The 13,423-nt window shown below is 47.5% G+C and overlaps 2 protein-coding genes across 3 annotated transcripts in view; both read left to right on the top strand.

The window, feature by feature from the left end:
- The window catches only part of LOC123762344 (uncharacterized), a 360,436-nt gene that overhangs the window by 89,565 nt on the left and 257,448 nt on the right, over positions 1–13,423 (top strand). The gene's annotated exons all lie outside the window — the stretch shown is intronic.
- The window catches only part of LOC138366599 (chondroitin proteoglycan 1-like), a 20,149-nt gene continuing 15,477 nt past the window's right edge, over positions 8,752–13,423 (top strand). Inside the window, exon 1 of the mRNA XM_069327632.1 lies at positions 8,752–8,806. Within this exon, the coding sequence (XP_069183733.1) occupies positions 8,752–8,806 (55 nt within the window). The remainder of the gene's footprint in view (positions 8,807–13,423) is intronic.

Here is a 13,423-nt window from a genome sequence, read left to right as displayed (position 1 = left end):
AAGACTTTGCATTTGGTGGAGATAAACAGTTTAGGACCTTCAGCGACACTTTGAAGTCATCTCGTCTTCATAATTTGCTCATTAGCTAAGCATCATCCGAGATTAATGACGAGGGATAACGCAGTTTACGAAGCCTTGTTACAGTTACGCAACAAGGCTGTGTGTGTGTGTGTGTGTGTGTGTGTGTGTGTGTGTGTGTGTGTGTGTGTGTGTGTGTGTGTGTGTGTGTGTGTGTGTGTGTGTGTATGTGTGTGTATGTGTGTGTATGTGTGTGTGTGTGTGTGTGAGCGTGCGTGCAAGCGAGCGCGTGCTGGTATACAGCATACACCAGACTGATATGATGTTTATACAACCAGGATGTATTTGTCAGGTGTGAGCAATGACCTGGTGGCGGTGATCAGTCTTGTAATAAATTGGGTGGTGGTAAATGATAAATAAAAGTTATAGAGCAGAACATAACTGCCGGCGAGCACCACATTTATCCTCAGTTGCTCCACCATTATATATGTGTTTTTGTGTTAGTATCATTACGGCTATCACTTCCTTATGTCCGGTCGTGATGGTCAAGTGGATTAAGGCGTCCTGTACATACCAGTTGCGTTGCTCCTGGCAGTATGGGTTCGAATCACTTCTGGGGTGTGAGTTTTCAGTTGCACATGCGCCGAGCCCGGATGACTACCATATATAACACATGGGATGGACACGAAGACAGGAGAGGATCTGGGATATGAAGACTTGAGTGAAGGGACGAGGCCCCAACCACTTGAACATTGTGCATCGAACACGGACCTGCAAGAAGCGAGGCCGTTGCTGTACACACACTAGTCCAATTGGGTAATTGTCTCATTGTTAAGAGACCGTATAGTTAAGGCAGTTATGTGAACCATTGTTGAGAGAGAATGTGACCCCTATGAGCGCTAAGTAGCGTTCAGTAGAGCGGTTACATGTCACGCTCATTAAGAAGCGTCATACACAAAATTTACAATAAATCGAGAAACGCCATATGTACATAGAATTACACGATAGTTAATAGCTACGTTAATACACCCCGGTCGTATCTGCGAACCATTCTCCTTCCTGCTAGATCGTCATGCCCCCCCCCCCATCTGGGAACTATATTCACACTAGCAGCCACATCTATAAATGTTGTCAACTGAGACTCCAGCTTCCTGCCTAAATCTAGGTCGAGCAGATACGACCCAATATTCGGCACAGTTCATTTGGACGATTCTGTCACGGGTCGTGTAGCTTCAAAGAGGAGACACACACACACACACACACACACACACACACACACACACACACACACACACACACACACACACACACACACACACACACACACACACACACACACACACAGTATTAGGAAGGGATGTGGTGGAGGCTGACTCCATACACAGTTTCAAGTGTAGATATGATAGAGCCCAATAGGCTCAGGAATCTGTACACCTGTTGATTGACGGTTGAGAGGCGGGACCAAAGAGCCAGAGCTCAACCCCCGCAAACACAACTAGGTGAGTACACATACACACACACACACACACACACACACACACACACACACACACACACACACACACACACACACACACACACACACACACACACACACACACAGGGTAGATAAAGACAGTCTATTTAACACAAGGGGAACACGCACAAGGGGACACAGGTGGAAACTGAGTGCCCAAATGAGCCACAGAGATATTAGAAAGAACTTTTTTAGTGTCAGAGTGGTTGACAAATGGAATGCATTAGGCAGTGATGTGGTGGAGGCTGACTCCATACACAGTTTCAAGTGTAGATATGACAGAGCCCGATAGGCTCAGGAATCTGTACACCTGTTGATTGACGGTTGAGAGGCGGGACCAAAGAGCCAGAGCTCAACCCCCGCAAACACAACTAGGTGAGTACAACTAGGTGAGTACACACACACACACACACACACACACACACACACACACACACACACACACACACACACACACCACGCAGAGGGACGATATAGATGTGTGTTGTTGCTCTAAACACTCTACTCCTTGAATAACTTCTCTGGGCTGTGTTGCATCTGCTGACATTGCGAGCAGAGGTAGTCAGGAAAAAGTGAAGTTCGTTGTAAAGTCCTTCGCCACGAAAGTCTGACAATCGTGTCTACAAGGTCGCCTGACAGCTGGGTGGACAGTGTTTCCAATTCCTGAGGTTCCGGGTTCGATCCCCGGTGGAGGCGGAGACAAATGGGCAAAATGTTACTTTCACCCCTGATGCCCCCTGTTACCTAGCAGTAAATAGGTACCTGGGAGTTAGACAATTGCTACGGGCTGCTTCCTGGGGGTGGAGGCCTGGTCGAGGACCGGGCCGCGGGGACGCTAAACCCCGAAATCATCTCAAGATAGCTTCAAGAAGATGGTATCATGTCTCTTCTATTCCCAAAGCCGTTACTACTCCCAACCGAGCCCCAGACCCCCTAAAAAATCCCTTCATCTTTCATAGATGTGAAGGTCACTACGATTTCAAACATTTAATAGTAGTTTGAGGGTTATGCCTTAACGACCAGTTGGGTGCCGTTAATTGCCCATTAAGCGGGCCAATCTGGCGTTGGTTACGTTCCTGTTAAACCCCCGTTTTTTGAACGGCAGCTTTTGTCTGTTCCGCCTCGTAATGTCAACAGACGGCCGTTGTTTTCCCCTAAACTGAATATAAATTTGAGATTGGACACTCCCCTTTTCCCCTCTCTCCCTGCACAACCAGATGAAATTCTCCAATTTCCCTGCGCTGGCGGGGGCAGGACAAGGCTTAACCAATGGGGGGTTGGTGGGGGAGGGGGGGGCAGGGGGGGGGGGGAGTCAGCTGTATAGGGATGACAAACGCTGGCACAAGGGACAGGAGATGAGGCCCGCACGACTCCAGATTACGAACAAGAGAGAGAGAGAGAGAGAGAGAGAGAAAGAGAGAGAGAGAGAGAGAGAGAGAGAGAGAGAGAGAGAGAGAGAGAGAGAGAGAGAGAGAGAGAGAGAGAGAGAGAGAGGCTGAGGGATGGTGGCGTAAGAGAGGTCATTAGGGGAAATAAATAAAAGGTGGGGAAATTAGGGGGATGAGAGGGGAAAAAAAGAGAGTAGTAGGACAGTGAGAGTAAATGCAGGAGAACGGAGGAAATAGGGTAGTGGGAGAGAACAAATGAGGGAGACAGAGAACATTGGGGAACAAAGGGGTGGGTGTAGGTGTACGTGGATGATACAGGTGACAGCGGTGGGCAGCAGTGATGGCAGACCTTTGGAGGGGTAACGAGGCTGTTGAGCAGTGTCTGTCAGCCTCTCAATAGGGCTGTTAGTGCGTGTTCAGTAGTCGTTATCATGGCCGGCCCGCCTCTACCTTGTGGACATGTACTGTGGTGGCTGTCAGGGTGTGGTCACTGGCCACACCACACCACACCACACCACACCCAGGGCCACCACGCCACACCCAGGGCCACCACACCACACCACACCCAGGGCCACCACGCCACACCCAGGGCCACCACACCACACCCAGGGCCACCACACCACACCCAGGGCCACCATATTTATCCACCTCCAGCCATTATTACCCAGTTACAGCCAGGTAAGTCCACTACGGGCTCACCATAGCCCGTGCTACTTTGGAACTTTTGTTCCCAGTAGCTGTTCCCAGTAGCACCACAACCACCACCCACCACCACAACCACGACCCACCACCACAACCACCACCCACCACCACAACCACCACCCACCACCACAACCACCACCCACCACCATCCACCACCACCATAACAACCAGTATAAAAGCAGGTTAGTAATTCCCAGAAGGAGGAAGGAGTCTGGCGGGAAGACAATGCCAATCAACCAGCCTCGCCGCCACCACCACCTTCCCTCCACCAAATTCAATATTTTAATATAAACCTAAATCTTTTACGAGTCCAAATTGGTCAGGAGCTTCAGCGTGGGTGACACCATCACGGCGGAAGACTTGCGTCGAGTGCAGGTCCCACCGTTGGTAGTATGATAACGCCTCGATACCGTGGTATGATAACGCCTCGAGACCGTGGTATGATAACGCCCCGATACCGTGGTATGATAACGCCCCGATACCGTGGTATGATAACGCCCCGATACCGTGGTATGATAACGCCCCGATACCGTGGTATGATAACGCCCCGAGACCGTGGTATGATAACGTCTCGATACCGTGGTATGATAACGCCTCGATACAGTGGTATGATAACGCCTCGAGACCGTGGTATGATAACGCCTCGATACCGTGCTATTTGCTACGATGGTTTCACGGGACCGCGATATTTTATAGTTTTTAGTTTTGATAGATTCGCGAATGTGCGATATTTCGCGGTAATGGCCGCGCGCGGTGTATGGTTTATTGTGTTGAAAGCGCAGTAGATTAATCGTTGTCAACACCAGGTTTTGTTTTGAACTTTGTTCTTTGCCATTAATATCGAGAATTTGATGGTGCACATTCAGTGCCGATAGTGTGTTGGCGCGCTATATTTTATATTGGCGAGGTCTATTTTATATTGGCGAGGTCTATTTTATATTGGCGAGGTCTATTTTATATTGGCGAGGTCTATTTTATATTGGCGAGGTCTATTTTATATTGGCGAGGTCTATTTTATATTGGCGAGGTCTATTTTATATTGGCGAGGTCTATTTTATATTGGCGAGGTCTATTTTATATTGGCGAGGTCTATTTTATATTGGCGAGGTCTATTTTATATTGGCGAGGTCTATATTGTGTTGGCGATGGTATTTGGCGGGAAAAATATGGCGCGTGACGTCACATGTTTACCTTCTCGGCCTAGGCCACGTGGTCCACGTTCCCGCGTGACGGACAATAACAAGAGAGCTGGCAGCACCCGGCCCCCTACCCCCTAGGGAGATATCCCTCTTCCATCAGTAATAACAACAACAGGAGGGGAGGTGGTGCGATGGGGAATTGTGGAACAGTGGGTCAGTGTGGCAGGGAGGAATGGGAGGGGGGGGGGCAGGGAGGAATAGTTTGAGGTTGTTGGCTGGTGAAACCCCCTCGTCGATTTTGGTCAACATAACTTTCTTGAATCTGGAGGTTCGAATCGTAGTCAAAACTCGAGGTTTATTGCTGAAATTCGTCCTGTGTATTTGTAAGACTTACATTAATTAAAAAGATGTGTTTAGTGACACACAATTGACTTGAGAATGGTCCAGGACGGACCGAAACAACGTCGTCCCTTCACCTTCTAGTGTGTGGTCTGGTCAACATGTGTTTAGTGAGGTTAGACGTGATTCACTTCCATTTTTCATGCTAGGGACAAACTTGACCAGAATTCTTAATTTATAAATACGTTTCTCCAACAATTTTTTATATTCTCAAGTGGATCAGATTCTACTCCATGAAAACTATTTTTTATTAACTCTAGTTTCTTCCCAAGTTGCTGTTGTTTTTCTTCTCCAAACTGCAAGATTCGTTCTTTTCTTTTTATATACCGAAAAAAAATCTAGATTTTCTTTCAGAGATATTTTTATTTTAGTTTTTTTTAGTCGTTCAGTTATCCGCCCAAAAGCTCAAATTATTCTCTAAAAATACATTTTTTCCTGTGTTTGAATCAGCTCCACTTGTAGCGTTTTAAAGTAAAATTCTGTATTGTGGCCAAAAAATAGGGGGGAGATTTTCCACCCATGAAAAGCATGAACATTTTCTACCTGAGATGAGGTCTGATTTTCGGCTGTGGAGTTCCTCGGCTATAAGGAAAGAGAGTTTTATGCCAAGAATTTGAATTTTTCCCTTCATATATGTATATATATGTGAGATTTTTGGCAGGAAACGCTGATTTGGCTTGTGAGTTTATGTTCTGTCAGCCGAGGAAGTACAGTTTGCTTCCAAGAACATGACATTTTCTGAGAATAAAAATGTTAAATTCAACCAAAATGCTGGACTTTCAGCCAAGGCCACCGGACTTTCTGCCAAGGCCACCGAACTTTCTGCCAAGGCCACCGGACTTATTGCCAAGGCCACTGGACTTTCAGCCAAGGCCACTGGACTTTCAGCCAAGGCCACCGGACTTTCAGCCAAGGCCACCGGACTTTCAGCCAAGGCCACCGGACTTTCAGCCAAGACCGCTGTGACGGAGGAAGCAGCTGCCAGGAAGGAACATCTGATAACGCCTCAGATCGAAGCCTGCGACAAGCGCTCCTGAGATAGGCTAGGCGGGGTAGCGGCCACCACCTCCTCCTATCCCTGGCGCTACAAGGACCCAGCCGGGGAGGGGAAAATTGAAATTGGGAGAGGTGAGGGAATTGGAAATTGGAAGGAGAAATGATGAAGGGAGATGACAGAAGAATAAAATGGAGAAGGTGAGATATAGTGTAAGGGGGATAATGAGCAGAGAAGCAGGTAAAGGAAAGGGAATATAAGGAAAAACAGATAAAGACAAGAAAAGGAGAATATGTATTAAGAAGAATAAAGACTGAAAAATAATGGAAATGCTACAGGCTCGGTAGGATTGGGGGAGAGAATGTCGGATAGAAATAAGAGAAAGGTTAACTTGAGATGATTTCGGGGCTTTCAGTGTCCCCGCGGCCCGGTCCTCGACCAGGCCTCCACCCCCAGGAAGCAGCCCGTGACAGCTGACTAACACCCAAGTACCTATTTTACTGCTAGGTAACAGGGGGGCATAGGGTGAAAGAAACTCTGCCCATTGTTTCTCGCCGGCGCCTGGGATCGAACCCAGGACCACAGGATCACAAGTCCAGCGTGCTGTCCGCTCGGCCGACCGGCTCCCTCCCTGATGGCACAACGCAAAATACTGGCATAAGGAAACGTTACCATTAAGTTCAGGATTAGAACTAAGCCTTAAGAAGAAAGAAATTTATCTGAATTCTGCGAGAAAACTGCTGTCAAGTCTTGACCAATGAAGGCTGTGAAGCACTGAACTATCTCCACTCCTTGTTAGTTACGGGCTCACCGTAGCCCGTGCTACTTGCCCCGCTCCTGTGCCAGGTAAGTCCACTACGGGCTCACCATAGCCCGTGCTACTTGCCCCGCTCCTGTGCCAGGTAAGTTACGGGCTCACCATAGCCCGTGCTACTTGCCCCGCTCCTGTGCCAGGTAAGTTACGGGCTCACCATAGCCCGTGCTGCTTGCCCCGCTCCTGTGCCAGGTAAGTTACGGGCTCACCATAGCCCGTGCTACTTGCCCCGCTCCTGTGCCAGGTAAGTTACGGGCTCACCATAGCCCGTGCTGCTTGCCCCGCTCCTGTGCCAGGTAAGTTACGGGCTCACCATAGCCCGTGCTACTTAGAACTTGTTCCCAGTAGCTGAATCTATAACAACAACAACATCCTTGCTAGTGTCAATGTCAGACACATTTTTGTGCATCATTTGTAGCTTTATTTGGGAATATATTTGTTTTTTTATATTCATATTTTTTTTCAAAGACATCTAGTTATTAATGCATAACTGTGGCATTCACTTATATCGCTTTAAGGCAATAAAGTAGGCAAGACAAGCCATCTGGTCTCAGGTCTGGCTCTCTGGGGCAAGATTCACGAAAGCACTTACGCAAGCACTTACGAACGTGTACATCTTTCCTCAATCTTTGACGGCTTTGGTTACATTTATTAAACAGTTTACAAGCATGAAAACTTCCCATTCAACTGTTGTTATTGTTATAAACAGCCTCCTGGTGCTTCGGAGCTCATTAACTGTTTAATAATTGGAAACAAAGGTGCCAATGATTGAGGAAAGATGTACACGTTCGTAAGTGCTTTCGTGAATCTGGCCCCTGGCTGGCAGACTGGCAGGCTGGTCGGCAGAGTAGACTGGTAGACAGGGCAGGCTGGTCGGCAGAGCAGACTGGTAGACAGGGCAGTCAAGCAAGGCATACAGATAGACAGACATGCAGGCTGTAGGCAAGTCAAACAGATTGCCTGCTCTTTCTCTGTTTACCTTGCCTGCTTTTGCTTATCTACATTTCCTACCAGCCTGCTCGCCTCCCTGCCTGCTTCTCCTGTCAGCCAGGCTGTCAGCGCAAACAAAAAAAATCATGCGCGGGGTCTCGGGTCCCGTAGGGTCTCGTAGCCTGGTGGATAGCGCGCAGGACTCGTAATTCTGTGGCGCGGGTTCGATTCCCGCACGAGGCAGAAACAAATGGGCAAAGTTTCTTTCACCCTGAATGCCCCTGTTACCTAGTAGTAAATAGGTACCTGGGAGTTAGTCAGCTGTCACGGGCTGCTTCCTGGGGGTGGAGGCCTGGTCGAGGACCGGGCCGCGGGGACACTAAAGCCCCGAAATCATCTCAAGATAACCTCAAGATAACCTCAAGAGTAATTAAGAGCGAAGTGCGAGGCAGTCTGGCCATGAAGTAGTGAAGAAAAAATTAAGACCGGGTTCCAAAACCTCGGCTAAGTCAGGTGTTCAGGAAACTTTAGTTAGAAGTACAGGTAGGCCCAGAAACCTGGGGCCAGATTCACGAAGCAGTTACGCAAGTACTTACGAACGTGTACATCTTTCCTCAATCATTGACGGCATTTATTAAACGGTTTACAAGCATGAAAACTTGCCAGTCAACTGTTGTTATGGTTATAAACAGCCTCCTGGTGCTTCGGAGCTCATTAACTGTCTAATAATTGTAAACAAAGCCGTCAAAGATTGAGAAAAGATGGACAGGTTTGTAAGTGCCTGCGTAACTGCTTCGTGAATCTGGCCCCCAGGTGTGCAGGGTGACCTCTAGTCTGTGTGAAGTGTCAATATGGCACTCCAGTCCACCAGAGTGCCTGCAATCTCCCGCGTCCACTCTAACAACGGTGAGTGTCATGGATGCAATATTAGGATATCGCTTTGGTTATCCAACATAAGAATATTCGAGAAACGTGTATGCCTATAGTGTGTATAGGTTTAATGAGCAAAACGAATACGTTAGATTTGTTGTATGCTGGTAAGGCTGTTCCCGGAGCCGGTAGAGATTGATGTTGTTATAGATTCAGCTACTCGGAAAAAGTTCCAAGTAGCACGGGCTATGGTGAGCCCGTAACTTACCTGGCACAGGAGCGGTGCCAGCGATTGGTATTAATCAATAGTTAAATATTAGTCTTCTCTCATACGAGGAAGAATAAAGTCAGTGTGTTCAAAAGAGGTGATTATCTTGAGGTTATCTTGAGATGATTTCGGGGCTTTTTAGTGTCCCCGCGGCCCGGTCCTCGACCAGGCCTCCACCCCCCAGGAAGCAGCCCGTGACAGCTGACTAACACCCAGGTACCTATTTTACTGCTAGGTAACAGGGGGCATCGGGTGAAAGAAACTGTGCCCATTGTTTCTCGCCGGCGCCCGGGATCGAACCTGGGACCACAGGATTAAAAGTCCAGCGTGCTGTCTGCTCGGCCGACCGGCTCCCCCACCTGTGGTGTAACACTTCGAACACTTTGCATACGTCATACAGACGAAAAAGGAAACTATCAAGGGAAAGCGCCAAGCCATTACGACTATATAGCACTGGGAAGGGGTCAGGATAAGGATTTGGGATGGGACGGGGGGAAAGGAATGGTGCCCAACCACTTGGTGGACGGTCGGGGATTGAACACCGACCTGCATGACGCGAGACCGTCGCTCTACCATCCAGCCTGTTATAATAATTATTATTATTACACACAAATCAATGTGTGTAATAATGATAATGGATGTTAAAGTGTGCTTTATGACTCGCGGGGACATGTTCACGACATTCAAGTTATCATTACAAAACTCGTGTAGCTTTTATAGTTAATTGCTTTTATTTTGTATTTCCTCTTTTCTTCCCCGAAGCGCTTTTGTGCACTTAGGCTTTGTTAGACATTTGTTAGTGGCTTTTATGTGACTGTTTCGCGACGGTCTCGCTTCATGCAGGTCGGTGTTCAATCCCCGACCGTCCAACAATTTGTTGGGCACCATTCCTTTCCCTCCGTCCCATCCCAAATCCTTATCCTGACCCCTTCCCAGTGCTATATAGTCATAATGACTTGGCGCTTTCCCCCTGATAATCCCTCCCTCCCACCCTCTCTTACGTCACCGTGATTGGATCTTGAATATTGGGGGATTGGTTCACATGTTTATATTAACCTGTTTGTGCCTGAAGGATCTAGGTGTTAGCTCCTGGGCCCCACCTGCATTTCCAAAAGTCGGTTAATTAATGTGATCACTTCCTATCTAATTTTTCTAGCATGTCTATCATGTCCACTACGGGCATGATAGGACCCAGGGCGCGACCTCCCTATTATCTGTCGCCCCAAGTGTTCTCACACATGTACGGTTCATGGTAAGTGTGTACACACCTGTTACTACACCTGTTCTCCCCTCAAGCACACAAACAAGCGGTCCAAGCAGCAGTACACAGACAGACTCAGCCTTGTGTGGGTATTAAACAATAAACGATTATTGGGGTTTTCTCTCATTTGCATAAAATACAGGTAAACATATGAATATTAAATTGGGTATTAATTTCTGTTTATTTATTTTCATTAATATATGGACGTAGTCATATATAAAGTTTAAAAAAAAATGTCACTTAATGGGTTATTTATTCTAGCATTTTCTCCACAAATGATAGTACTTATAGTGACTATTTTGTTCGAACGTTCAAAAATAAACTGTTTAACTATTAAAGTGTAAGTTTGGTTATTTCGTTCTTTCTCTAATCTTCTTTTTAAAGGGATAGTTAAAAAAAAATTGGGGGGGGGGGTGGCTGGGGTTATATCAGTCCATTTTTGCACGTTTGGACAATAGTTGCTATACCTGTCAGCAGTGTTGGAGGACAGGTTTGTGTATCGAAGAGATGTGTAGCAGGTGATCTGAAGGGAAGTGAACCACAAGAGAGGAACAAATCCAAAAGGGCCGTGACGAGGATTCGAACCTGCGTCCGGGAGCATCCCAGACACTGCCTTAATGACACAAGAGAGGACTTAATGATTCCCCTGTGTGTACACCTGGCCTACAACACCATGGCTTTGTGTCTGATTGTCAGTGGTCTGAGTGTCGGGTGTCAGGTCAGGTGTGTGTCGTCTGGTCAGTGGTCTGAGTGTCGGGTGTCAGGTCAGGTGTGTGTCGTCTGGTCAGTGGTCTGAGTGTCGGGTGTCAGGTCAGGTGTGTAGTCTGGTCAGTGGTCTGAGTGTCGGGTGTCAGGTCAGGTGTGTAGTCTGGTCAGTGGTCGCAGTGTCGGGTGTCAGGTCAGGTGTGTCGTCTGGTCAGTGGTCTGAGTGTCGGGTGTCAGGTCAGGTGTGTAGTCTGGTCAGTGGTCGCAGTGTCGGGTGTCAGGTCAGGTGTGTAGTCTGGTCAGTGGTCTGAGTGTCGGGTGTCAGGTCAGGTGTGTCGTCTGGTCAGTGGTCTGAGTGTCGGGTGTCAGGTCAGGTGTGTCGTCTGGTCAGTGGTCTGAGTGTCGACTGTCAGGTGTGTCATCTGGTGAGTGATCTGAGTGCCAGGTGTCAGGTGTGTCATCTGGCCAATACACAAGGAAAGAGTACAACTATGTTTTTACAAAATTCAGTACAACATATCTTTTTTTTTTTCTTAGATTTTTTCCATTTTTTCGCATTCCTTTGCTACACTCCAGTGTGTGAGGGCATTCTACCATTCCTTTGCTACACTCCAGTGTGTGAGGGCATTCTCCAGTGTGTGAGGGCATTCTACCATTCCTTTGCTACACTCCAGTGTGTGAGGGCATTCTACCATTCCTTTGCTACACTCCTGTGTGTGAGGGCATTCTACCATTCCTTTGCTACACTCCAGTGTGTGAGGGCATTCTACCATTCCTTTGCTACACTCCAGTGTGTGAGGGCATTCTACCATTCCTTTGCTACACTCCAGTGTGTGAGGGCATTCTACCATTCCTTTGCTACACTCCAGTGTGTGAGGGCATTCTACCATTCCTTTGCTACACTCCAGTGTGTGAGGGCATTCTACCATTCCTTTGCTACACTCCAGTGTGTGAGGGCATTCTACCATTCCTTTGCTACACTCCAGTGTGTGAGGGCATTCTACCATTCCTTTGCTACACTCCAGTGTGTGAGGGCATTCTACCATTCCTTTGCTACACTCCAGTGTGTGAGGGCATTCTACCATTCCTTTGCTACACTCCAGTGTGTGAGGGCATTCTACCATTCCTTTGCTACACTCCAGTGTGTGAGGGCATTCTACCATTCCTTTGCTACACTCCAGTGTGTGAGGGCATTCTACCTGAACGGAAATGTGCATTGACAAAGGATAACAGGTTCAAAAGCATTTTATTCGATTGCTTTACTCTTTGTGTGTGTGTGTGTGAAATATATATTTTCACATGTGAGTTTTCGACACATAACAGTTACATAATATTCCTGCCACCCATCCTATTCCCGCCTTAATCAACTCGACGGATCCTTGTCCAAGTTTATCCTGGAGTATGGATAGCTGCATCCATCCCACCTACCCCCCCCCCCTATCCCCTCCGCCCTGTTGCCAATTTCATCAACACTTCTCCATATTTATTATATATACCCTCACTCTCCACAGCATGATCTACATTCCCTGCACATTGCCTCGCTTCCATTCACTATTCTCATCTTTAGGTTCGCTTACGACTCGATATTCGTTCAGTATACCCTGCCTGGCATCTATTTTTTTGGTATATTGTGACTTCGGTAGCTATCTTCCAGCTTTCTGGCAAGTCTCCTGTCTCCAGTGACGGATTGTAAACATTAGAAAGTGACTCCCATAGTTCTTCTGTTCCTTTTTTTAAGTACATATGTTGAGATTCTGTCGCTCTTAAGAGTGAGGTCTGGCTCCTGCAGGTGTCTCAAGTCTCCGGTGGTAGAGAGGAGAGAGAGTGAGAGAGCCAGTGAGAGTGAGAGAGTTAGTTAAAACAAGTGAGAGAGCGTGTCGGAGTAAATGGGGAACAGGCTGAAGTGAGAGCGATAGCCTGAGGGAGTGAGTGCATGTGAGAGGGAGAACAATTGAGCGTGAGTAAAAGTATGAGTAAGAGTGAGAGGGCTAGAAATAGCGTGCGGGGGTAGAGAGCTCGGTAACAGGGCAGTAATTAAGGTTCCGCCCTCTGATTGACGCGTCTAAATTCATTACCGCCAAACACCGTCGCTCTATTTCACATTCATAGTTCCGCTTTGTATGCATATAGCTGCGTGTGTGTGTGTGTGTGTGTGTGTGTGTGTGTGTGTGTGTGTGTGTGTGTGTGTGTGTGTGTGTGTGTGTGTGTGTGTGTGTGTGTACTCACCTATTTGTGCTTGCGGGGGTGGAGCTTTGGCTCTTTGGTCCCGCCTCTCAACTGTCAATCAACAGGTGTACAGATCCCTGAGCCTACTGGACTCTATCATATCTACATTTGAAACTGTGTATGGAGTCAGCCTCCACCACATCACTGCCTAATGCATTCCATTGTGTGTGTGTGCGTGTGTGTGTGTGCGTGT

The sequence above is a fragment of the Procambarus clarkii genome, chromosome 2, assembly GCF_040958095.1.
Source record: "Procambarus clarkii isolate CNS0578487 chromosome 2, FALCON_Pclarkii_2.0, whole genome shotgun sequence".
NCBI lineage: Eukaryota > Metazoa > Arthropoda > Malacostraca > Decapoda > Cambaridae > Procambarus > Procambarus clarkii.
The sequence above is the reverse complement of the archived record's forward strand: the minus strand, read 5'-3'. Positions and strand labels throughout refer to the sequence as shown.